At 40.9% G+C, this 24,745-nt stretch overlaps 1 protein-coding gene across 1 annotated transcript; it reads right to left on the reverse strand.

Moving 5' to 3' along the window:
* Positions 1-516: 516 nt before the first annotated feature.
* LOC111578951 (vang-like protein 1) lies at positions 517-19,805 on the reverse strand. The gene is made up of 8 exons (XM_023285962.3): positions 19,598-19,805; positions 17,875-18,046; positions 10,967-11,395; positions 9,539-9,714; positions 7,625-7,758; positions 5,727-5,877; positions 4,499-4,733; positions 517-2,945 (listed from the first exon to the last, which is right to left on the reverse strand). The coding sequence occupies exons 1-8, from the start codon at positions 19,666-19,668 to the stop codon at positions 2,685-2,687; spliced, it is 1,629 nt and encodes a 542-aa protein (XP_023141730.2). The 5' UTR covers positions 19,669-19,805; the 3' UTR covers positions 517-2,684.
* Between the last annotated feature and the right edge of the window lie 4,940 nt (positions 19,806-24,745).

A 24,745-nucleotide genomic window follows, 5' to 3' on the forward strand; every position in this document is an offset into this window, starting at 1 on the left:
AGCTGCAAGGCAAGAACCCATGAAAAACACATTTTCTCAAAAAAAAAAAAAAAAAAAAGCGTAAGAGATGTGAGTCATGTTGCTTATGCACAAGCCCTGAGCTCAACAGCAGAGAAATCACATAAAACTAATCAGTTCACTTTGAGGAAACTGGTAAACGAAACCTAAAAATGTTAATGTTCTTTTCACTGTTAAGCTAATTATAGTTATTTACCATACTTACTTCTTAACATACAAAAAGTCCCAGAGGAGTCAGTTTTCTGTTAAAGAAAATAAAAATGTAATAAAAAATGTAATATTTAATCAATATAACTACAGGCCAAAGTGTAGTTAGACGTTACATGTATCCCCATCTGAGATCTACTAGTCATCCCCAAGCTACTGCAAACTAGCAGTTTGAACAGTGAACCTACTTTCAAAATGCTACTGAAGTACCAGACTAGTCTTCTAAAACTGACCAGACACACTCGCTCATCATCACATGAAAATACAATAATAATCAAATGCCCTGAAAAGGCCAGTACAAATATTTATTTTTTTTACAAATGTGACTTTGACACCGCTGCTATGATTTTACATTTTAAGTTGTATAAAAAGAAGACGAGGACAACTTCAAACTCATGACTTGTCAGCTGCATCACATTTGGACATTTAAAAAAAAAAAAAAAAAAAAAGCAATCTCTTTTTGTCATTATGCTCTCTTCTTTTTTCCTCTTTTACTTTCTCTGTTTCTCACGCACACATATACACACATACTCGAAAACTGCACATGTATGCTGAGCATATCCTAAATATGTATAACTGAGGCACATGTGTAGTCAAGAAGAGAAGGTATTTACAACCATCGACACTCCAAAACAGTCCTAAGCAAAACTACACCGTCTGTGAGCACAGTAACACTCTTGTAAATAGAATTTTACGACACAACAAGTCTCATAAATACAAAGAGCTTTAAAAAATACAGATCAACTGTTCTTAACATGTTGGATTGATGCTCAGAATAGTGTTCCAGGTCTGGTAGGTAGGTGGCAGTAGTGTAACACAATACTGACTGCAGAAATACTGATATTGGGTTGAGCTAATTTACACACATTTTTTTCAACTCTTGTTCAAATATGTGTCAGCAGGAGAAAACTGAGAATCAGAAACTTTTCAAATTGCTCCTGAAATACGGTTTTAAACAATATATAAGTTTGTGCTTTGTGTTCAAAATGACGGAGTATGCACCGATGAGCTACAACATTCTAACCACTGACAGGTAAAGTGTGTAACCTTGATCGCCTCGTTACAATGCAGGGTTTTGCTTGGAAATATTGGATCTTGGTATAAATGTGTGTGTTACTTTGACATGTACCATCCACCTAAATATTGTTCCACACCAAACACACCCTCCCAGCATCAGCACTCCCTAAAGTCAGGATGTTACCACACTGCAAAAACTGCCCAGGAACGGCTCAAGGAACACGACCAAGAGCCCAAAGTGTTGACATGGCCTCCAAACTCCAGATTCCAGTCCGATCAAGCATCCGTGAGATGTACCGGAACAAGCTAGATCAATAGAGGCCACACCTTGTAACCCATAGGACCCAAAGGATCCAACATCAGACTGCACAGGACACCCCCAGAGGTTCTGTGTCCATTCCCCAAAGGATCACAGCTGTTCTGGTGACATAAGAGAAACCTGTTCAATATTAGGACAGTGGTTTGACCAGAATATGTCCTTTGGCTGACCAGACTTTTACAAAGCATCTTGATTGGAATCAGGGGAAAATGTTCTGAAATTAAACAGCACTGATTAAAACCTAACATCAGATATAAAAAGTCAACCATGTGAAGCTCATTGCTTTCAAAACATTAGGATTCTAGGGAAAAGCTCAGTGACCATTGCACACACAAATGTCACGTGTAGTCAGATGTTTTCCTTCACAATCTTTTGGCTAGACTGTCCGTCTTGCGTTGCACTGTGGTAGGCATTCAGTCCAAGAGACTCCTGTCTGACATTTACAAATACGTCTTCACCTATTTACAGTCCAGTTATCTCAACAAATACAGCGTAGATAGACAAGGTAAAAAATCTTAGGCAAGATAAAAAAAAAATCATTCAAGCAATGCACGATTTTGGTATAAAAAGTTTGTAGGGATAAAGTATATTCACATATAAATACTGTACAGATATCTGTGACACAGAATGAATTAAATAACTGCTAAGACTGAAAAAGAGGAGTTCTGGTGAAACAGGTTCTGTTTATATCAAATGTGACACTCGGGAGAAAGAGGAAACAGGCTAAGACTGACCCAAGTGTGCACTACAAGTAAAAACCACACCAAATTTTGCATCCTAAAGCCACACAATCTCAACCTCTCCTACACAGGCACACACTGGCACATGCAATGAAGGAAGATGAAAGTTTGTGACGGTCATCTGTAGTGCATAGAGGAGTAACCGAGCTGTGTTCTGCAAACGTCAGGACAGAGAAATCCAGGCGTGTTTCCCCTTGATTTCTGTCTTATATCCTGCTTGTAAGTCTCCCGGAACAAAGACAACAGACATAAGGATAACTCTATGTGAAAAAAACTACATAAACATAAGTACAAAAAACAGTACAAAAAGTCAGTTTTGAAAAAATCAGTTGGATAACAGTTCTGTAAGTCCAGAGCAGCAGCGCTGGTCCACTGTGTCACTGTTAAACTGAGGTTTCTGATTGGAGCAGCAGTAAAAACTTGTGCGACTTGGGGTCGATGTACTCCTCAGTCAGACGGATGTACGGGATGCCCTTGATGGTGACAGCTAAGTTAAAGTCAAGACACCTCAACAGAAACTCTGTTCCCTCCTTGATGCCGCTGGTAACAGAAGCCTCGCTGACCAAAGTCCACTGATCGGCCATCCAGCGCTCAGGGCCGTACTGCAGGGTCGGACCAGGGGCCAAGTAGGCCTCGAGGAAAGCCTGGACACAGAAAAGATCATTTAAAATTAATACTAAGAAGTTGATTTAAAACCTGTGGCTACATAAAAACAACATTTCAATGTTATTATAACCTAAGTGTGTCTTATCTGCATACTTTTTGTTAGGGATGTCCGATATCGGCTTTTTGCCAATAACCGATATGACGATATTTTTCAACTCTCAATTTCCGATTCCAGTATCAACCGATACCAATATATGTGGGCTAATTAATTCTAGGTAAGATCACATATCTCCTGTCGTGGAATTAACATATCATGCCTAATTTTATTGTGATGCCCCATTGGATGCATTCTCAAATGCAACAAAGTTTTCCAAATGTAAACATTGTCTGTGCCAAATAAGAAAACTACTTCAATTTAAGTTATGGAAAAAATGCCTTTTTTTAAAATTGTCTCAAACAACAGCTCACACTCTCCCTCCCTCTATGAGTCTGTTTGTTTACACGCTTCACACAGTCACAGTTTGATGATGTCATCATTTGTGTTGTTAAATGCGAAATCCAGGCATTATTTTACTGGTTTTCATAACCAATAAATACCAACAATATTCCTAACTACAATAACAGCATTTTGCAGTATTAATTGTTGAGATCTTTATGTCACAGAGTGAGTATCTATGCTAAAAACCCAGCATGTTAAATTTTCTCACATTTTAGCTTCTTTTCCCCAGGTTAGACAAAACTTCTTTTTCTTTTTCTCTTCATATTTTTTTGACACATTTTTGTGTCTTTATTGAAAGAGATTATGGAGACAGCTGAGAAATAATGTGAAAGAGAGCCGGCAAATGGCATACAGCAAATGGGAATTAAATTAAAATGAAATCAAAATAGCAAATTGGTGTCAGGAAATTGGCTCCAGTGTGGTAAGCATGTCAGCCAAAGATAATTTCAAAGCATAAAGCAAAGTGAATAGGTAAATTACTGTAAAAACAAAATAAAACAAAACAAAAAAAACCCACCATAGACTGATTCCCTTTTCCAGTTTGACCTACCATACTTGCTGTACTTATGCACATGGTTTTAATAAAACAGTTTAGGTAGATATTACATCACATCCATCCATCCATCCATCCATCCATCCATCCATCCATCCATCCATCCATCCATCCATCCATCGTATATCCTGGACTGGTCAATTTCCAGAAAAAAGGATTCTTGAGAGTCACAGTCCCAGTTTTAATGTATTTCAGATGGGTTGCTTATTGGTCTAATGGTTAAAATTTATACTACATAACTGCAGCATCTACAGTTTGATTCTCAGCTGCTCCAATCTTTACATCATGTTCTGTTTCTCTCCCCACATTTACTGACTCTATCTCCACTGCCATTAATGGCATAAATACAAAAAATCTGTTGTATCATTTTTGTTGACCTGTTGTACTTTGTTGTAGCAATATTTCTAGGTTCTATAACGATGCCCAGAATGACCAAAACACAGTCCAAGTTTAATAAACACTCATTTCTGAGGCTTGAAATATTAACTGATCCCTTCTAATTAGAAAATCAGATATGACAACAGGTACTCAGAGCTGACCTTAGGGCTCATGTTATTGACGAGGCAGAAAGCCAGGTGCTTCTGGATGCTCTCCATGCTGTGGCAGTGTTGCCTCCTGGTGGTCCGGAGGTACTTCTGCAGGGCACGAGCCATAGAGGGAAATATGGCCAGAGCCGCTTCGCGTACATCCATAATATCCGAGGGTGTTGCACGCTCATCCTCTTTCTTCATGCGTCGGACATGTGTGAAGGCCTCCTCCACAGCCACTACCAGCCTGACACACACACACACACACACACACACACACACACACACACACACACACACACACACACACACACACACACACACACACACACACACACACACACACACACACACACACACACACACACACACACACAGGAAAATTAACATACCATTAGCTTTATACATTTTTCACTCATCAATAGCCAACAAGCAATGTGCTAATGTATCAGTTTTGAATGTTTTTTTCCCCCTCTTAGACACTGAATACATAATACTGCTGCTGTATCTTTCAGCTAAAGCAATGGTGTTTTGTCATTTAGACACTGATGTATGTTATGTAGATGCTTCACATTCCATAGGTTTATTCAAACATGGACCAGAGAGAATAATAAAAACGCTCTTGACTCATGCACTTACTGCAACACTGATGGATTTTAAACCTTAATTAATCATCACTGGTTTAAGAACACATTACTGGTGAATCTTTGAATAAATTCAGACAAATGATATCATTATTAGACAGTAAATTTTACTGCAAAATTACAGAATGACAACATATTAAGCTGTAAATATCCTGTAATCGTGTTTTACAGGATATTTACATATTTCCCTATCAGTGGGGCATGACTTTTTTAAAAATTTCTTTTCATAGATATCTGATGTGTAGAATCGTACTGAAAATGGGTGTTCACAATTCTTTTTTTTCTTACAATATTTTGGAAGCAAAACTAAACTTTCATGTTGTTTCTGTAGTTTTTGCAATAAGATGATAACATTTTTGTGAGATTTGTGCTATTACAGAAATGTTACTGGGTTTGATCGGGCATTGTGGCTTTTACATGACCTGTGGCTTTTACCTACACTTATTTAGAAACTGGATCCAGAATGTAAATTCACCACTAAATTTACACGATAAGGCGCATGTCTGGCTTCTGGCTTCAGATTGTTAATCTACCCACAGTCCATCCCTATTGTCTCACTGTGCATGCGGCCTCCAATATTTGTTCCCGAGACTCACCTGGCTCTACGTTTGCGGACTCTCCTCTCGTAGTCAGCCTCTTCATAGTACAGCTCATTGTGGGCGCTGTCCTTACGTTTGGCGGCAGCTGTAACCATGGCCCGTGACTGATTTCCATTACTTGGCTGAGCCCCCGCTGTGTTCCCCGGGGCTGCACCAGAAGAAGGGGACAGAGGTAAATTGGTTACGTCAGTCTGAGCTGGACGAAGCAGCCCCCAACCTGCCAGTTTCCCCCCATTAGTGATTAATGGGCTGCATCTCAATCTGGATCGTGGAGGGAAAAAGTCACATTGAAGGAGACCTTATCAGAAGGTGTAAAACAGCCGTGAATCAACCTTTCTGGTCAGAATTATTTCCATCTTTTCCTCCGCTGACTTTCTGAGAGTGATTTGAGGACAATGTATGTTAATCTTTGTTACTTATCTGGGGCATCCTGCCAGTCACAGAACATTTTAATTATAGCACTGAGAAAAGAGGTAATTTCCACTGGAAGCCTCCACATTTCTCCACAGACATTCTGATGCAGAAACCTTTAGTGTGTGTGTGTGTGTGTGTGTGTGTGTGTGTGTGTGTGTGTGTGTGTGTGTGTGTGTGTGTGTGTGTGTGTGTGTGTGTGGGGGTGGGGGTGGGGGTGGGGGGTGGGGGGGTGGGGGGATGAAATATTCATTATTTTACACATCAAAGGCCACAGTTGTGTCTGATCTGTGAATTTACTGGTTTGTGAGACAAACCCATAAAACTAATGGAGCTTGCACAGGAGCACATTAGAGTTCCTGTGGCTGCATTGTAGGGGAGTACAATTCAGTCCATATTCATAAGGATCTGCAAAGTTTGGGGGAGGTTATAGAGAGTAGATGCTGCAGGTTAGGTACGGATATAAATCATTAATAATCTGATCTGAATATGTGTGTTTAAACATGAGCATGCAGGTGAGAAAGAGACACTGGGTGCAGAGTTGAAATATGAATGAAAAATCCTCCCAGTGTGCGCTGTGGAAAGAATGCAGTCAGATCATTTGCACAAGATGCATTATAAATATTGAAAATATGAGTAAACACCAGCTTCTTTTTACCTCCTGGCCTACATATTCATGCCATGTGCAGAGTGACTGGGAACGACTGAATGAGAAGGATAGAAGGGTGTGTGGGGGTTGACGAATGGGGAAAAAAAAGAGAGAACGAGCGGAGCTGGAGACAGGAGGAAGGAAAGATGTGGGAGCATGTGAGAAATGAGCGTTATTCTGATGAATTATTTAAGGCTTGAAATTCCACGGCCCCCTAGAGGCCTTCGCGTTGCACTTTGATAGGGAAGGAGGGGTGGGGGTGCGTGGATAGTGCTTTGAGGACACCATATCCCACACTTCATCCTTACTATAGATCCACAAATCCACAATGGTGTGCGTCTGATGGGGGATTAATGGTTGGTGAGCGGAAAACCCTTTTAACTGCAGGAAAGAGTGCAATACGTGGCATTACAGGATGTATGTGGGTGCGGGGAGGCAGTGTATGAAGCTCACTGTAGCGCCACAGTTGGAGTATGTGTGTGTCTGAGTGTGTATCTCACGGCAGTGTTTGTCGCAGATGCAGTATATACATTATGTCAGAGACGGAGGCTTCAGAGTGCTGTAAAAGTGGAGTGAGTTTAACCGTGAAATTAGCCGCTTCCTGTGATAAAGTGATGTGCAGAGTGATGGCGATGACTTTTATCTGTACTTACTGTCCAAAAGATACGTTCTCAGTTTGTTTTTAAAAGCTGCTCATGGAAGAAAATGGGGATGGGAAAGAGAACATCACCACAAAGATAGCAGAATGAGCACGAGACCCAGTAACCAAAGGTAACAACAAAAGGGACATTGGCAGAAATATTAGGAAATTATTGGGACGAATGAGGCGACTAACCATCTACGTTGTAGACCTTTAACCCAGCCAGGTGTTTGGCAGCTCGGTGCTTGGAAGCAGAGAGGAGGGACGGGTTATGGAGTGGAAAATCTCTGTAGTAATACTCCAAAATAGACAGAGCCGCCTTTTGAATGCTGCGTGAGAGTCAAAAAGAAGAAAAATTAGAGACAGGAATACAATTTACATTAAATAAGACTTGTACAGTATGAGAATTTTACAGTACAGCCTTTAAATTCTGTAACCTTTTAACTTTTAAAGCTTTTGATTCTGATGCTTTTTCAGGCAAAGACTAATTTTCTCTGTAGAAGGTGATTAAATTTAACGAGTACTGCTGCGCTTTCTCTCAGTCTGTCTGAATGAAAAAGACATTATCTGATTCCATGTTTTCTACTCCCTGCATTCTTCTTCCTTGTCAAAACCTGGCATCTACATCACCCACAATGCACCTCCACCACTGACAGTTCAGCCGGAGAGTGTGGTGTGTTATTCAAGCAAATATGGCCCTGAACTGAAAATCTTGGACACACTTTAGAGCGGGCTATGAAAATCTGGTGAGTTCTCTTCTTTTTAATCTCGTCACCCACCAGATATTTTTCATTTTCAGATTTGCAGTCTTGAACCACCAGTCTGAACTCAGCTGACCTGACTTCAGGCCATTTACAGTGTGAACTCTTGCACAGCTTCTTCTGAAGCTACTAAGGGCTTTACACATCTTTGATCACATATGCAGCCGAACTCCCCAAGACCAATGAGCTGACCTTGATGTGCAAAATTGATGAACCTCCCTTGTAAGTTATTTGAAGCTGTTAACCCTCGGAATTCTAAGCAGTTTCTCTGAGGTTCTTTTTTTTTTTTTTTGCTCCTGTAGTTTTTCTGAGCGTGGACTCATTTTTCATGGCAATATAAAGTCCTTCACCTCTATCGAAAGAGTTCAGCCATGGCCAGAAGGGAGGAAATTTAAAAATGTCTTTAGTGCAGTGTGACACAGTTATTACACTATGAGTTGTAAGAAAAAATAAAACGAAATGAAAGTTGAACTTGAGTCAGTTTCATATGTTTCTCCTGTCTGCTCTGTATAAACATTGCCTGCAGTTCATCTTAGTTTAGCTGAGTCAGTTCTGGCTTGACAGCTGTGGTGATGAATGCTGAATTCTTTTGTTTTACACAGAATTAGATTGGCGCAAATTGCTTATTTCTGACATGAAGAACAAAGGGATTATCATGAACTATGCCGATTTTAATAAGATTGGATTTGATTAAGTTTCCCAACCAAACCACGTCACAGATCAGCAATTTAAGGAACACTGGAAAATTCAATATCTAACAATATTTTCTGTTCTTACTGTGTCTGGCTCTGATAAATTGTGTCATTCTGGATATTTTTTAAAGATAATATGCCTTTCAGATGGAATTCAGAAGTTTTTTACAGTGTCCATCCTGAATTGGTCATTTCCTCTTGTCCATTTCTTCATTACCATCCTTCAGATTGACTCTGAATCATATCAAGAATAACCAACTATAAACCTATTACGTTTTGAGCCTCATCACACGCAAATTAGCTAAATATCTGTCACTCATACTCCTGCCATAGCCATACACTTGTCCGGAGCAGAATCATAGTAAGACAGCAGTGATGAGGGCCTGTGTCCGGTGCTTTCTCATCCCTCCCCCCAGGTCCTAGAATAGCCTACTGGTCGAGGACACTGCTGAGTAATTCAATTACTGCCTGTGCCACTGTTCCCTGCGGACACGAGACTCCAAGTGCACATGTACTTCAACAACAAGCAGAATGCAGTAACTGTGTACAGTACAGAAAGGTCACATGCAAAACTGTAAAAGACCTATTTTATGTAAGTGTTGTGTTTCATTGGGAATCATATCCAAGGTTCTTACAGTATAGTCAGAGCTACGTACCTGAGCTGTCCAATGTTATAGTGACGAGTCTCCCCGTCCGTGGAGCGGATAACACAAACGCTGTAGCAGGGCTGGAGGTGGCGAAGCTCCAGCAGCACCACTGCCAGGTAGTGAACAAACAGCTGGGAGTCCACCAGGGACACAGCAAACTGGACGATACCATGGTAATCCTCATCCTATTAAGACCACCACAGACTCAGTGAAAGATTAGCTGCTGGTTGATGATAACTTCTTCCTTAGTCTAATCTTTAGCTAATCAGGAAAAAGTCACTGAGAGAAATACCTTGGGAGTCATGCGCAAAACAGACAGCAATACAGAGCACGAGAAATAGCAAAAAAAAAAAAAAAAAAGTCACAAAATCAGAATTAAGCAAAACATTTGAATAAAATTAATGATGAAAATGTGTACAAGCATTCTAAAAACAAGCTAAACAGCGCATTAAAAGAGCTATCTAAAACCATAAAAACACTCATCTGTACAAAGTAAGGTTTTGTTATGCATGTGTATTTGTGCATGATTTAAAGTCTGAATTAAAGACTGAAGCTATGCTTTCTGAAGCTAAGCCATATTGAAGGGCCACGATTTGTTAGGCACAAAAGATAATATTTAAAAATGATCATAAACAGCCCAAGAAAATGATTGATTCTAATAGTTTTTCTTAGTAGTAGCATTGTTGTTATTTTAGAATCACTGAACATCATCTTTGTTTAAAAAAATGTATAAAGTATATTTTTAAATTTTGAAAGCCAGTTTTTTTGAAAGTCAATATAAAATGTTTTAACCCTCTGAACCTCGAAAATTTGCTGGTGGTCATATCATTAAAGAAATCCCCACAACTGCAGCATCTATCACAGCTGAAAACAACAAAAACAAATGAATCGTCAGATATTCAATTTTCCACAGGTCATCTGTGATGTGTAGTTCCAAAACATAACTAAATCTAAGCTTAAAATCGCAAAATTTAGTCAAAATAAATCATTATACATGTTAAAATACTTTGACTAAAAAAATTCTATGGCTCTAAGGCAAGAAGTCATAAGGGACTCAACTGCAACAAAGTTATGTGACAAAAGTTTTAGCGTTTGTCGGGTGAACTGGGCTGAACTGCAGGCTGTGTTTAAGAATGAGACTTCAAGAATAAGAACTGAGAATAGTACAACAAAGTAAAAAGATAGGTAGTAAATAGGTAGCTCTTGGACAAATGCTGTACATGTTGATTGTAGACTTATATTTTCTATGATTTTAGCATTATACATTTGTTATTCTGCTCAAAAGACGTTTTCGAGTACTCTCTCCTTCTAGTCATGGTCGTGCTGTTTCCACAGAGGTGCAGGACTGAAAAAAGACCCCACAGTGAATCAAAAATGCCCAGAATCTGCCTGGGGTTCAGAGGGTTAAATGTTCTCACAGCGTACTGTCAAACCCACCTCTGCGTCAAGGATCCGGACCCCATAGAAGAGCCAATAAGACATGGTGAGCAGGAGTGTGAGTGTGGTGAGGAAGGCACGATACACACACACTCTGGGCAGGCAGGCCCGGCCCGGCCGCAGGAACAAGGCCCACACAGCCACCAGGAGAATGAGGAGCTTGAAGGAAATGGAGAGGAAGAGGCCCTCGCAGGCTGCGCCACAAGTCTGCAGTCTGTCGGGCCACATCACTGCTGGAAGGAGCAGGAAGACCAGCGGCGTGGCCAGAACCAGCAGCCCCACACACGAGCCCACAGCCAGGGGAAGATAGCGGCGGAAGCCTTGGGTTCGGTCCTGGATCTCCTTCCCCAGGCCGACCACCTCTTCCTGGGAAATACTGAGCTCTGAGGTGCCTGTCACAGCGGTGGTGGTTTCTCCCCAGTTGTCATCCTGAAGAGGAACAGGAGGTAAGATGAATGAAAGGTGTGTTTCAAGCCACCAAAAAAGCACTTTGAATGACACTAAGGTAGAAAAGTGCAATATAGGTGCAGCCCAGTTGCTATGGATGTGCTTGATTGTCAATGTTGGCACTTAAAGGGCCAGTTTACCTAAATTTAAAAAGCTAAACTGACATGATTCAACACAAAACAAGACAAACTGTATGTCTTTTGAAGCTTGGTAGATACGGTGGGCTTATGAGAGCCTTTTTCTTTGCTGAAAACAAATACTTGTTTCTGCCTTAAAATGAAAAGAACAGAGAATTGAAAATAACAGAATTTATGGTCCAGAAAATCAAAACAATGAGCCGAAAGACGCTTAAAGGCAACTTTTCTGTGCCTTCCCCACTTTGACTGATACATTTGACATAGTCTTTTGATGCATTGCTGAAAACACAATATTTTTTGGTGCAGCTTTAATTTTGTTATTTTTTATATACTGTGAGCACCTTGAACACAATTCTGGTCGATGTTACTGCTTTGGGTAAAAGCAAAACCTCTGCGAAGACCTCTTTAAAATAACAAATAGCTGCGTGAAATTCACAAGAAACTGGCGAATCAATACACATAAACCTGAATCAGACAGACAACATTCCTGCCATTGTCCTATTTTACTCCCTTCTTTGCATGAGGATTTTATGCTCCATGCACACGGCACATCCTTGATGCTACGATGTTTGATTTTCCTGGAGTTTTGCCTCATTATGGCGAGCCTTTAAAGTCCGGCTGAAGTAATATAATATGACAGGACAGGATGTGCGGTAAGGTTCACGTTGGCAGAAAGATGCACACAGCAACATAAGACGGAACACACACACAAACACAGACTCCCAACAACAAAAGCAGTTTTCCATGCCCATCATTGCAAATTAAAGTCAGTGTTTTTTTCTTCCTCACTGTCGAGGTCATTTTAAGCATAAATCTTTCCAACAAAGACACACAGGAAGAATAAATTAGTGACAAGTCTGCTCTAAAGAGGCATTTATTTTTTTGTGTGCCTGTCATTAATTCGTGTAATTAGCCATTCATTGTCCCCCAGAGTGTCACTGCGATGTACCGACTGCAACCAATCACAGGAGCGGCAGCTGCAGAGAGACGGATGAGAGCTGGAAAAATGACAAGCTGAACCGATAAGCCTTCGCACACATGTGCACACACATACACCTAAGCACATCAAACAGTACGTAAAGCCCCAAACTCGAGCCATATGTGCCGAACGAAGCTGCTGTGAAACCAGACAGGCTGCAAGGAACACAGACACAGGACGGTCACATCGCTTCTCACCTGTCTAGAGTGTGTTTTTTACACTGCAAACAAGGTCATTTGGGCTATTAAGAAGCTAAAAATAAGCTTTTACAAATTAAGCAAACCCCTACTGCCATTTGCAGAGTATGAAAAATGAAATCAACATTGCGTATTTCCAATCAGGAGAGAACACCAGACATATGAAGTCTGCCCTCCATTACGGTTCACAGCCAATTAACTCAACCGTGCTGGAGGAGGGGATGCCAACAGGAGCCAGAAGATGAATGAGCATGAAAGGAGGAGATGGAAGGAAAGCCAGAGAGGGGGATGGCAGCGGCTAAAGTGTAATACAGCAGCAGATGAATAGAGAGGGAGAAGGGTGAGGGGGTGCAGGAGTATTTCATCCTGGGCATGTGACTACCAGACTAATGTGTGAAGCGAGAGGTCAGCTATCTACTGTAACGCCGGCTCCATTTACAGTCCGGTCTCATTTTTATTCACCTCACATCCCTCCTCTCTTTCTCCATTCCTGTCTTAAGCCAACCCCCACTTACCAGGGTCCCAACCTGATAACAGGAGCTGTGAACAGTCGATTTCACTACAAATGGGAATGTTAAAATGGCATCCTGTTACTTGAACACAGATGCTGAATAGTAGCTGAAAAAGGCCTTCTTTTCTCTCAATTTCTGCTTTCTGTTCACACTGCACTGATGATTTTCTCACTGAAAATCTGAATAAATGCCATTTTTGCTTTTTAGCATGAAAATGATGAAATGCAGCTCTCGGAAAATATAATAGAAACCTGTTAAAACACAGGCTGTGCTTGCCAGTAAAATTAAGCAACTGTAAGTAGTTTAAAATGACTAACACTCAGTGATCATTTCTTTAAATAACTTTACAACTACAGGCTAGTGATTGGACTGATGTCTCGGTATAGCAGAAGCATTATTGGGCTGATAAAACAGCAGCATTTTTGAGCCATGATTACACTTGAATTCCATGCTTTGCTGTTTTTTTTTTTGTCGGCCTTGGCCTTAGTGTATACAGTCCTGATCTGACCTCAAAAGAACAATATGTCACATGCAGCATGCAGAAGTCCACTGAAGTCAGCGTTTAAGGCTCTATTCTGAAGATGGTATGCAGAGGAAGCCAGTAAATTCACAAGAACTGTCACCAAAACACTTTTGAAGTCTCACACCTTACTGTCGCTCCACAGACTACCTTTATCGCAGCTGTGTTCCAGGTTTATAGTCACAGTTGCAGAACTGAGATGAATATCAATCTAAAGGGAAGTGAAAGTCTCATGAATACTGACTGCTCAGAAAAAAAAATCTGTATCTGATTTACAACCACATACGGAAGTGGCAAAAATCAGAATTTCAAAGAGGAAATTTGTGATGCTCACAGATCGGAGTCACATATGAGCAAAAAAAAAAAAAAAAATCTGAATTTGTGCCACTTTTGCTGCAGCATGATTGTAGCTTCAGGATCACAGTTTAACGATGGATGGATGGATAGATCTTTATCAATCCCGAGGGAAATTCAAGAATAAGTAAATAAATAACTTGGGGTGAGGAAAGGAATGAAAAAAAGCTTAAAAGTGACCATTTGTTTTTGAATGGGGCTTTGCGTAGGACGTTTTTCTTGGCTGGGTGAAGTGACTCCTTTTGACTAAACGGAGCCAGAACAGACCAGACTGGCATCAACTGTTTCATCTCGCTCTTGGCAAGGAAGCAACAGAGCATATTTCTCAAAATGTCAATTTTTTCCTTTAAAACACTTTGTGATCACAGAGAAGAGGAGGGGACACTTCACTGGTTCAACCATCTCAGACTCTACAGAGAAGCCAGACTGTCGGCGCCCCTCCTCACCAGATGTTGGCTCACAGGCTTTGTTGTTTGAAGAGATTCACTTGATTTTATTGTTCTATTGTTTGGGAGTTTTCGTGTGCTTGCAGCTAGACATGGATCTTTCTACATGTTGGTCTGTCTTAGTCCTAAACACCTACATTGTTTTATGTTAATTAAGGATCAATATATAATTGCGGGACTTTTTTGTAACATAGTTGACAGGTATTATAGTTGACATTTTTGCTGTTTTCAGGTCTATAAATCAACATGGCCGCCTATAACCAAACACCACATGGCATTTTTACAGAAAGATTCTTCTAAATATTGCATATACAATGGAGTAAAATTGAAATTGAAAGTTATTTATAAAAATATTGTAGTAAACCTGTTGACATGCCATAAATTCACACTTGACTCACACACTACTTTATATTAAATAACTCAGAAAGCCTTGGAGTCTTGTCAGTCTTAATAATTTATTCTATAATTTGCTATATTGCCTAAAAAGAAATATCTGTCATGATTATCTCAACTTAATAAAATGAACGCAATCAAAACTATTTTTGAATAAGCTAATTTTATTACTGTTTAGCCAATTAGAAGGTGGTTATTAAATTCGGCCGGTTATTTAGTTGCAATTTTAGTGATATCCAGTCATTTTTTATTAATAAGTGATTGTTTCCATAATATATAATTATGGAATTTGTAAAGACATGATCATAATGAACATAAAAGACTTTTTTTTTTTTTTTTTTTTACTTTTAACAAAAATGTATGCAAGATATGTCCAATAGACTTCAAAAGTCCCTCAATTATATATTGACCCTTAAACATATGCACAATCACTGTTTATATTTTATACCAGCTTCTGTTTGGGATACACAATTGGAACATTTCATTCTCCCAAACAGTCCCACTGCCAAGGTGTTAATACAGACAAGCTTTCATGCTAATGTCTCATTTAGCAGGAGAAAACTGTGTAACATTGACCGAGCTAATACACTGTGAAAAACTGCCTTTTGTTCTCAGTGGATGAATCCTGAGGATTAATGTTACAATAATCAGATTTGATCGCTTTGACAATGAAAGGAGGAGAAAGTAAAGAAAGAGAATGAAACCAAGAAGGGGTTACGGGAAAGCAAGAGAGAGACTAGACACGACTACAGCCTGCTTGCTTGGCAGCCTTTTCATCTGGCAGCGGGTGAATATGGATTATGACGAAGCCTGTTCCACCACCACCACCACCAAGCAGAGTCTGCCAACTATAAAACACAATAGCTCAGCCCCACTGGCCTGGGTGGAGGTTAAAATGACATTTTACTTGTTGGTTATTTGTGTTGGAGAGGTTATTGGTGTCATATTGTGTGTGTGTGTGTGTGTGTTAAAATTAGTCATGAGACTCCAGAGGAAAAAACATTTAAATTGCTTGGCAGGTTCACTACATTCCTTTTCATTGAGGGGGTTGTTTTTGACATCAAATTAGTCGGTGCGGTGGCTCAGTAGGTTTGTGCGTTCATCTAATGGGAAGGGAAGCAAATTGTGAAATGCTTAAAAAACAACCCTGCCATACGTTTTGGTGCATCTAGAGCTAACACTGATGAAACCGAAGCTGCTCCCTCCTGGCACCAAGTCACAATGTCTCACAAAGCAGCATGGACAGTCTCAGTAACACATTTGGCGCTCTGTCTATAACACACACACACACACACACATATACACACTGAAGCTGCACTCCAAGACCGTATCCTTATGTCATAGGCATGCGTATAAACATGGAGGATTATTCATATCAGCTTTCCTCAAAGTGGCGTTTGGCTGGTTGCTAAGGCTAATCTCAGTCTGTGAGAACGTCTCTCTGCACTGGTGACTTGCTGGCGTTGCAGCGGCTCGGCCATCTAACAAAGCTGCTCCAAAAAAAGCACCGGCTGTCTGGGGTGGATCTTGGTGATGGTGGTGGTGCTTCACCATTTGGACACTTTTGCCCTGGAGGCCAAGCGCAGCACAATGGCAGATTACCTTACACCGCCGACAATGGACACAAGCTACAAGCTGACAATCACATGCCAGTGTGGAATGTGTCTTCCCTGCCAGAAGGGGATGCTGAGCGGAGAGGGCAAAATAGGTCAGACTCCTCAGAAATAGTCAGAAAGTCTGGCTGGAGACATGGTTATTTCCTAATTACATTAAATAATGTTATTAGTTGGGTAAGTGCAGTGTTTAGAGGCAGCTCGCATGACAAAAATTCAGCTTTTCTGCACTTCCGTTTAAACATGCAAACACACAACGAGGAAATGCTCTCTTTTCATAATAGATCAAGTAGGTCAGAGACACTGTGGAGGCAGCCCAAGGCAGAGTTCTTTATAAAGAGGAATATCTACATCTTCTCTTTAGAGAAAAATCTCTTTTTCACTCTACTCTTTTTGTCTTTGCCTCCTCCTTTAGCTGGCTTTAACTTTTATTGCAGTTGAAAGGAAACTATGACATATACGGAAATAAGCTTATTGAAGATAAAACAATTTTCCAACCATCAAGTCCAACATAAACTGTCACATGTAAAAACAAAAAGTTGCCATTTAACGAGGGGTTTGTGCCTAGCATTTCACACCGATGAGGAAACTAAAGGAAGTCACTGCTCCGGAAAAGAGCCTGTTTCCAGTTTTTGTGCTAATATGAGCAGAGCAGCTGCTGGCTCCAACTTCATACAGGCAGATATGGGAGCAGAGTAAAAGTATAAATATTGATCCACTACGTTAAACAATGATCACAGTACTTGACTGCATCCTTAATCCGTGAATCGCTGACTTAGTGAAACAACCACTCTGTCCTTCAGCTGCATTATCACAGCATTTAGCTCATCTGTATCTACTTAAAACCAATTTCGCCTGCAGAGCTCAGCAAAATCAGCTTTATGGAATGACTGCTACCAATTTGCTTTGCTTTCAAAGCCATCAGGCATGACAGTTATACCCAGTATCACACACATACACACAACACACACACACATATAGACTGTAGCACAGCGCTGTCCGTACAAATCCGTCCAGCCCTGCAAGAGGGATGCTAATCCCCTGACCTATTTGATCCCTTGTCGCCATTGTTATTTTGTGTCAGTCTCGCGCAGCCAGCTGTATGAGGACGAGTTTATAAGGTCACGATAGAAAGTTCATACATGGATTACTGGGTCTTGCTTTATTCTAAAGGAATGCAATTACTGTGGCGACAGTGCGCTTCTCTGCAAAAACAACCAACTCTCCTCCTCAGTGTCCTGTTTTTAGTCAGCTTATGGTATTGAGTTGCTCAAATCTATGCGTTGATGGTGTTCAACAGCAACAGATACCTGGGCTTCATCTCCATGATCCAGTGCTGGTGTGGGTTCCCCAGGCAGCGGCTCTCCGTTGTGAACAGGGGAATCCTGGGACGGCGTGTCGGGAGGGTTGATGACGACGGATCTCTCAGAGCGGCTGCTGTCTTTGCTGCTGCTGGCTTTGTGTCGCTCACGATTTCGATCTCTGGAGAATGGAAGAACAGGAATATTGTCCCATAAACATTAATAGGCTGACCTCTGATGAATGTGGAGATCATTTGCTTCAATGTTTCGTCCATAAAATGTCACAGCCAGGAAAACAGTTTCCTGGAGTCCAAGTTTTGTTGAACCAAAAACAACTGAGGAAAGAACTGGTTTAAACACTTATTGGACTCATATATGCCACAGAAAATTGGGGAAGAAAGTTTGAAATGCCAAAACCAGCAAATGAATGGAAAAAATAAATCAACTATCCAAGTATTTCTTCACACTCTTTCTCTCCATCCAAAAGCAAAGAAATCTAAATCAATTAACCATTTCAGGTCTGGTCTATAGCAAATTATCTGGCCTGGTTCTGACTATTCCCACAAAACAAGAGCAGAAACATTAAGTTGATTAACTGATTATCAGAAAATTTAACTAGTCAAAGATCCTGGTATTTAATTTATTGTTGATTAATAGCTTCATGCAAAAACGCCATCAAAATCTGCTTCTAAAATGTAAAAAAAAAAAAAAAAATGCTACTTTGTGATGATAAACTGCATATTTTTGGCGTTTTGGACTGCTTTTTGGACAGATCAATCAATTTCTGGCATTTTCTAGGACAACTAAATAACAAAAACTCAAGCAAAAATGAAAACAACTGTGTGTTACAGTCCTATATGCCACAGAAAAATGGGAATAAAATTGAAAATGCCAAAACCAGCAAATGAATGGAAAAAATAAATAAACTATCAAAGTATTTCTCCATACACTTTCTCTCCATCCAAAAGCTAAAAAAAAACAAAAAAAAAATCTAAATTGACTAACCATTTCAGGTATGGTCTCTGTCTTATGTACAACAGCAAATTATCTGGCCTGTTTATGACTACACCTACAAAAATACATACACAAAACAGGTGCAGAAACATTAAGTTGATTAATTGATTATCACAAAATTAAACGTCAAAAATCCTTGTATTTATTTTATTGTTGATCAAAATCTGCTTCTAAAAGGTTTTTAAAAATTGCTACTTTTGATGATAAATTTAATATTTGGGCGTTTTGGACTGTTTGTTGGACAGATCACTCAATTTCTGGCACTTTACAGGCCAACTGAATAACAAAAGCTCAATCAAAAACGAAAACAACTGTCAGTTACAGTCCTATGTGGTGAAAAGCTGGTGGATAGAGATGGGGGGTAGAGGTGCTTAATACTCCAGCAGACAATCACAGGAATCAGAAACGGACAGGACAGGCATCAAATGAATCTCTCCACTGCAGAGTACACTGGGTCAATCGCTGAAATAGGTTAGAGCCACTCAGCTGTGACGACCCTAATCCACAAGCTCTGTCCGTCTCAATCTCTCACTAGTCTCCCGTCTCGTTTATTTGGCAACAACAAAGATTCCGGTCAGAAAAGAAAACACCATAACAAGGGCCGAGGTGTGAGAAACAGCGATGTGATATTCTAGAAGCTGTTTCATGCCATAGTGAGGGTTAAGCAGAGACAGACTGAGTGGAGAAGCAGGCTGTCAGATGGAGACAGGAAACATACCCATGTCGGTTTGACCTCCCAGAGCGGCTGGAGTGATAGGAGTAGCCAGAGTGGGTCGACTCGGTGTCCATTCCAACGCTGTTCGGGGCCGGCGATTGGGCAGGGGGATGAGGAGAGACTCGTCGTGTGGCAGAGAGGGCGAGTTGGCAGCAGTGTTCAGCAGGAGGAACGGGTTGCTATAGAGACGAGCCTCAGGAATCCACGACGACTGACAGCTACCCCAGAGAGCCGCTTTAGTAACCACATTGACCTGAGGGCCAAACAGACAGAGGGGTTACACCAAAACTTGCTTGCAACATCTAACAAACGATGAATTACACATACTAGACACCCTTCTGTAAAGGACAGTCCTGATTCTTATCATTCAATTACATTTTCAAAGGGACCAGGATTAAAATATCAGAGTCAGTCAGTGCGGTGTAATGTAGGACTGGAAGGGCAGGTAGAAACATTTGATAATCTCTCATTACTGTATGAATCAGATGGACTTATTCCTATTCACCTATGTATAATCTACAGTTATGAGATGGATAATTTCAAAGTCAGTTCTGAACATTAAACTGCATTAAACTCTGCACACGGGTTCAGAATTATTTACAAGATAAACTTTATATGGAAACACTTACTTAAAACCACGTCACATTCAAAACATTAAAACTGTTACAGCTTTAAACAGTCCCACTCTCTTTTTATAGCTCTTAAATAATTTCTGTTCATGTTAATATATCTAAATGCTGCTATTTTGGCTGCGTTTCACTTGTAAAAAGTAATGCATCTCAGGAGACTTTCTGGCTAAATAAAAAAAGAAACATTTTTCTTTACACAGAATCCGGCAGACATGTATAAGTAGCTTTGGGGAAAAAACAGAGACCAGTGTGTTTAATTTTAACTGATGCTATGAGACTGTTTATAAGATGCTCGGTAGCCATGACTGCTGGTGGGATTGTATCGAAGCCAGTACCCTCCTCCTCCTATCAGCAGCACTACCAACAGAAAAGACAGATTAAAAACTAAAAACAAGATGTCTATTTTTTTCATCTTTTATTTATTCAGAAATTCAATTGTTCTTTCTAGCAGCTTCCCCCCAAAAATGAAGATTTCAATTCTCTTCCAAAACCTCCTCGTATGACCAGAAATACAACTCAGAAGGAAAAATCTTCAGGTCTTTATTTATTTTAAGCCAAAAATTTGAACAATAGAAACATATGAAGTCTAGAAATTGCTGCTTTCAGCTTATAAAATGTCCACCATGTGCAAAATTTTAATTGTAAACTTTAAAACTACCTGTAAAATTACTCGAAAACTCCCAAAAAATGAACAATCTGATGTTTCCTAAAAGCAAGCTGTACTGCACTACATGCAATATTAATAATTTTTCACATTAAAGTTGGATACAAAGACATTCTGTAAAAAATTCTGAACTCCCTTTCCATGCCGTCATCATGAGCAACTAAATCTGCTTGCAGACTCACTTCCTGGACGCTAATGCATGCATGAGGCTATCTTAGTGCTTCACCATGCATGACCATTCATTTAGACCTCAATCTACACCCTGTCTGTCTCCCAGCTGTTGTCCTGACAACCATCTGCCAATCACCGTCCCCAGCATCGTTTCAGTTTACTAACTGGGATTATTCTCCCCATCATTTACAGGCTATTTGTTATCTCTGCAGCCAGTGGTGCATGCAAACACTAATATAGCCCATTCAGCATATCAGGATGTGAATGCTGCAGAGATCATGTTATGAAAATGAAGGTTAGAGGAAGATGCTGCTGTGTAGCTGATTTCAGTTAACATGGATTTAAATGTATTTTCCTTTTCTCCCCATTATGGGAAACATCCCTGGTGTATAGGATAAACCACAGATTTCCCATTAGGGTGTTTGTCATACAATGGGTATAAATTATGCACCATTACCACAATCTATAGAAACATTTCTGTCACACAAATACTAGGATCTGTATCATAAATGGTGCTGCTGTGACAAAAAGCACAATTTCTGCATGAGTGGCTGCATCCGTCTCCATGGACGTAGCCACTCGTGCTGTTGAAAGCAGGGGAACACGACGCTGAATATACGCAGAACCTCAATAAATAATGTGCTTGAACATGCTGGAACATGGCACTCAGAGAATCAAAGCTAATGGTGCGGCATCAAATTTTAAACACAAACCCGAGTTTTTCTGAACAGAAGACTCATACGTCTCATCTCCGATCCACATCTGGAGCGTCCACTGTTGCCTTGGCAACACTGGAGGCAGGAGGCCCCATCTAGCAGCAATAATCAATCACCCCCACTGAGAGCAAATTTGTGTGATACACTTGTGTGTGTGCGTGTAAAGGAGAGTGACGGTGAGGGGCGGCATGGTGAGAGGGCACAAAGAGCAAACAATGGCTTCTCATCACACCCAGCACCCGTATGCTTTAAATGAATGAACCCATGACTTGAATAAAGGCTGTTAACCCCCTGAGTGCTGATCTCTGAGCGCGTGGCGGCGGTATGTGGGCCAAGATGATCCCCCTGAGAAGCCACTCATCCACGAGACGAGCATGCAGAGGCACAGCCAACCAGGCCATGTGGAAAAATCGCAGCCACAGGGTAAGAAAAACTATCAGTTACAAACCAGCGATAACTATGAATAAAGCATGCGGGAATAACAACGCACATCAGAGACTGCCTGCTTACTCTGAGTCAGTCCACCCCCCCCCCAAAAAAAAAATGAAAAAAAGAAGAAACACTTGGTGGTTCTCTGTGAAGGAGTCTGTGCAGCAGATATATTCTCTAGTGAGGCACAGTTGCATCGCTGCGGACCGTTCTGGTTGGCTGCACACAGAAGAGACTCATGAGGGCAGAAACTGACACTAATGTAAAACAAACACTCACTAATGTGTTTGCTTTGCGGATTGAGGCTGTTGCACAGTGGGAGCTACTGTAATTACACCTGGACAGGCTCAGAAACGCATGCCCAAGTGGGATTAGAGAAGCCGTTTTATTTTTATTTACATATTCTAAAGAGAAAGCATCAATATGTGCAACTCACTGAGCAGGGCAACATTCTCCCCTGCTGGTCCAATTCATCTATTATTAATAAACTTGCAAATGTGAGATTTTCGTGTGGTGTCCTGCAAAGAAATTCGGCCTCCAAGATATACAGAGAAAGAGGTGTGCAGAATTTGAGATTCCATTAAAATGATGCAGTGCTGGCACCCTAAATAGCACAGATAGATCAGTCTCGTAGCTCATCAAGAGCTCATGCTGAGGCCTGGTTACCATGGCATCTGTGCCCTCCCTCACACCCATTAGCCCTTGTGCCTTCCTTCCTTCATGTAGACCCTGCCCTGGTGGCATTACGCCATAATCTGCCAGATGCAGCAGCTGGCGGTCTGCTGCGTTAGCTCACTCTTCATCAGTTGTTTTACAATTTCAAAGCGATCTGTAAACCACAAAACTCCAATCTACTGTACAAAACATACACTAGATAGCATGTTAGAGCCTGAGGTTATCCAATTATGATGTAAATTGATTTCCATTATTGATTAATCTGCTGATTATTTCTTAATAATGGTGTCAGAGAACAGTGAGATCACAATTTGTCTAATTTTCTTCGCTTTGCTTAATTTATGCAAATGTATCCAATGAATAATATTTAATTAGCTACCATAGAAAATGAGCAAAAAGCCAATAGTCGTTTTTGAGGACTTGGACCAAGCTGGATACGATTTTAATATAATAAAATGCGTTCCTTGAAAGTGGCGGTGGAAACATACCAAACAGACAGACACATGTGAGTAACACTGTCCACTAAGCTGGGTAAAACCTCTCTGAAATTATGCAAAGGGTGACACAGAGGTTGTTATTTATAGTGATTACAGTCTCCAATCCCTCCATGGACTTCAGATAACCCTGAGGAACAGCTGCTCATTAACATATTTTATTACCAGTGGACCAAAATCACATGAACTGAGCCAAAGATGCAAAGTCATGACGTTTTTTTCCCCACTATTCCACGAACCTCACCACCAAGGTGACGTGTTTGGGAGCTTGTTTCTTGTGGGTTTGCTGTTACTCTCTGGCATTTTCCTCCAGGCACTGAAGCATTTGTTAGATGTGTGCGGAGAGCAAACCTGTGACCTTTGAGTGACTGGATAGAAACTCAGCCACTCCCACTCCGCCGCTCTTTCACACCCACACACATACACCCACCCAGTAAAAGGAGAAAGTTAAGACCTGACACAGTTCTCTGGAATGCAAACTTTAGTCCCCTCTGATCCGCTCATGTGGAACTAAATAAAAGTACAGTACAGAAAGGGAGAGGGAGAGCAGGAGGGAGGGAGGAGGTGCAGACTGGGAGGGCTGTGGAGGAGATATCTCAGTGCATTCCTATTTTAAGTGTAGTGCATACTGGAAACTACTCTATAATACATCACACCATGCTACCCAAAGCTTTCAGTGCTCCTTTTTAGCTGCAGCTCTCATTACACCGCTGACACACTGCCCTGCAGGCCAGAACACACTGGTTTCGGAGCAGAACAATGGCAAAAAGAGACGCCAACACCACTTGCTTCTGATCATTTCTGCCAAGATGACTCATCTATCCAAGGGGTTCCCAGACATTACACCGTCCCGGCCTCTCTGCACCTATCAGCCCTGCTTAATAATAAATAAGTGCTGCACCCAGGGAGACACAGCACCCACAGCTCAGAGCAGACACGTGAAGGCGCTTCAGTCATAGTAACACCTGATCCAGCTGTGCACAGCGCGCCCTCCAGACAGATGCTGCTGATGCTGCTGATGGTGATGGTGATGATGGCGATGCGCACCGTCACCCTGCAGAGCTAGCCCCAGATCCGCCTGCATTTTACACACTACTGGGTCTGAAAGAGCAAGAGGGATGTTACTTCTCTATTACCCAGCTGCAGTTTCGGTTACAGCAGCAGATCTGATTACATTCTCAAGCCTATTACACACCGCAGGCTATATAATCTACAACCACCCCTCTAATGATCCACGCTGGTTCAGATTATAGAAACGGAGCAGATGAAAAGCAAAACTAAGGTGAGCCCCTGTAGAGGCTGCATCTGTCTGGAGAGAAGGAAACCTTTTTTGTTTTTTCCACGACGGCAGCGTTTAACTTCATCCGTGATTC

This window comes from Amphiprion ocellaris, chromosome 11 (assembly GCF_022539595.1).
Source record: "Amphiprion ocellaris isolate individual 3 ecotype Okinawa chromosome 11, ASM2253959v1, whole genome shotgun sequence".
NCBI lineage: Eukaryota > Metazoa > Chordata > Actinopteri > Pomacentridae > Amphiprion > Amphiprion ocellaris.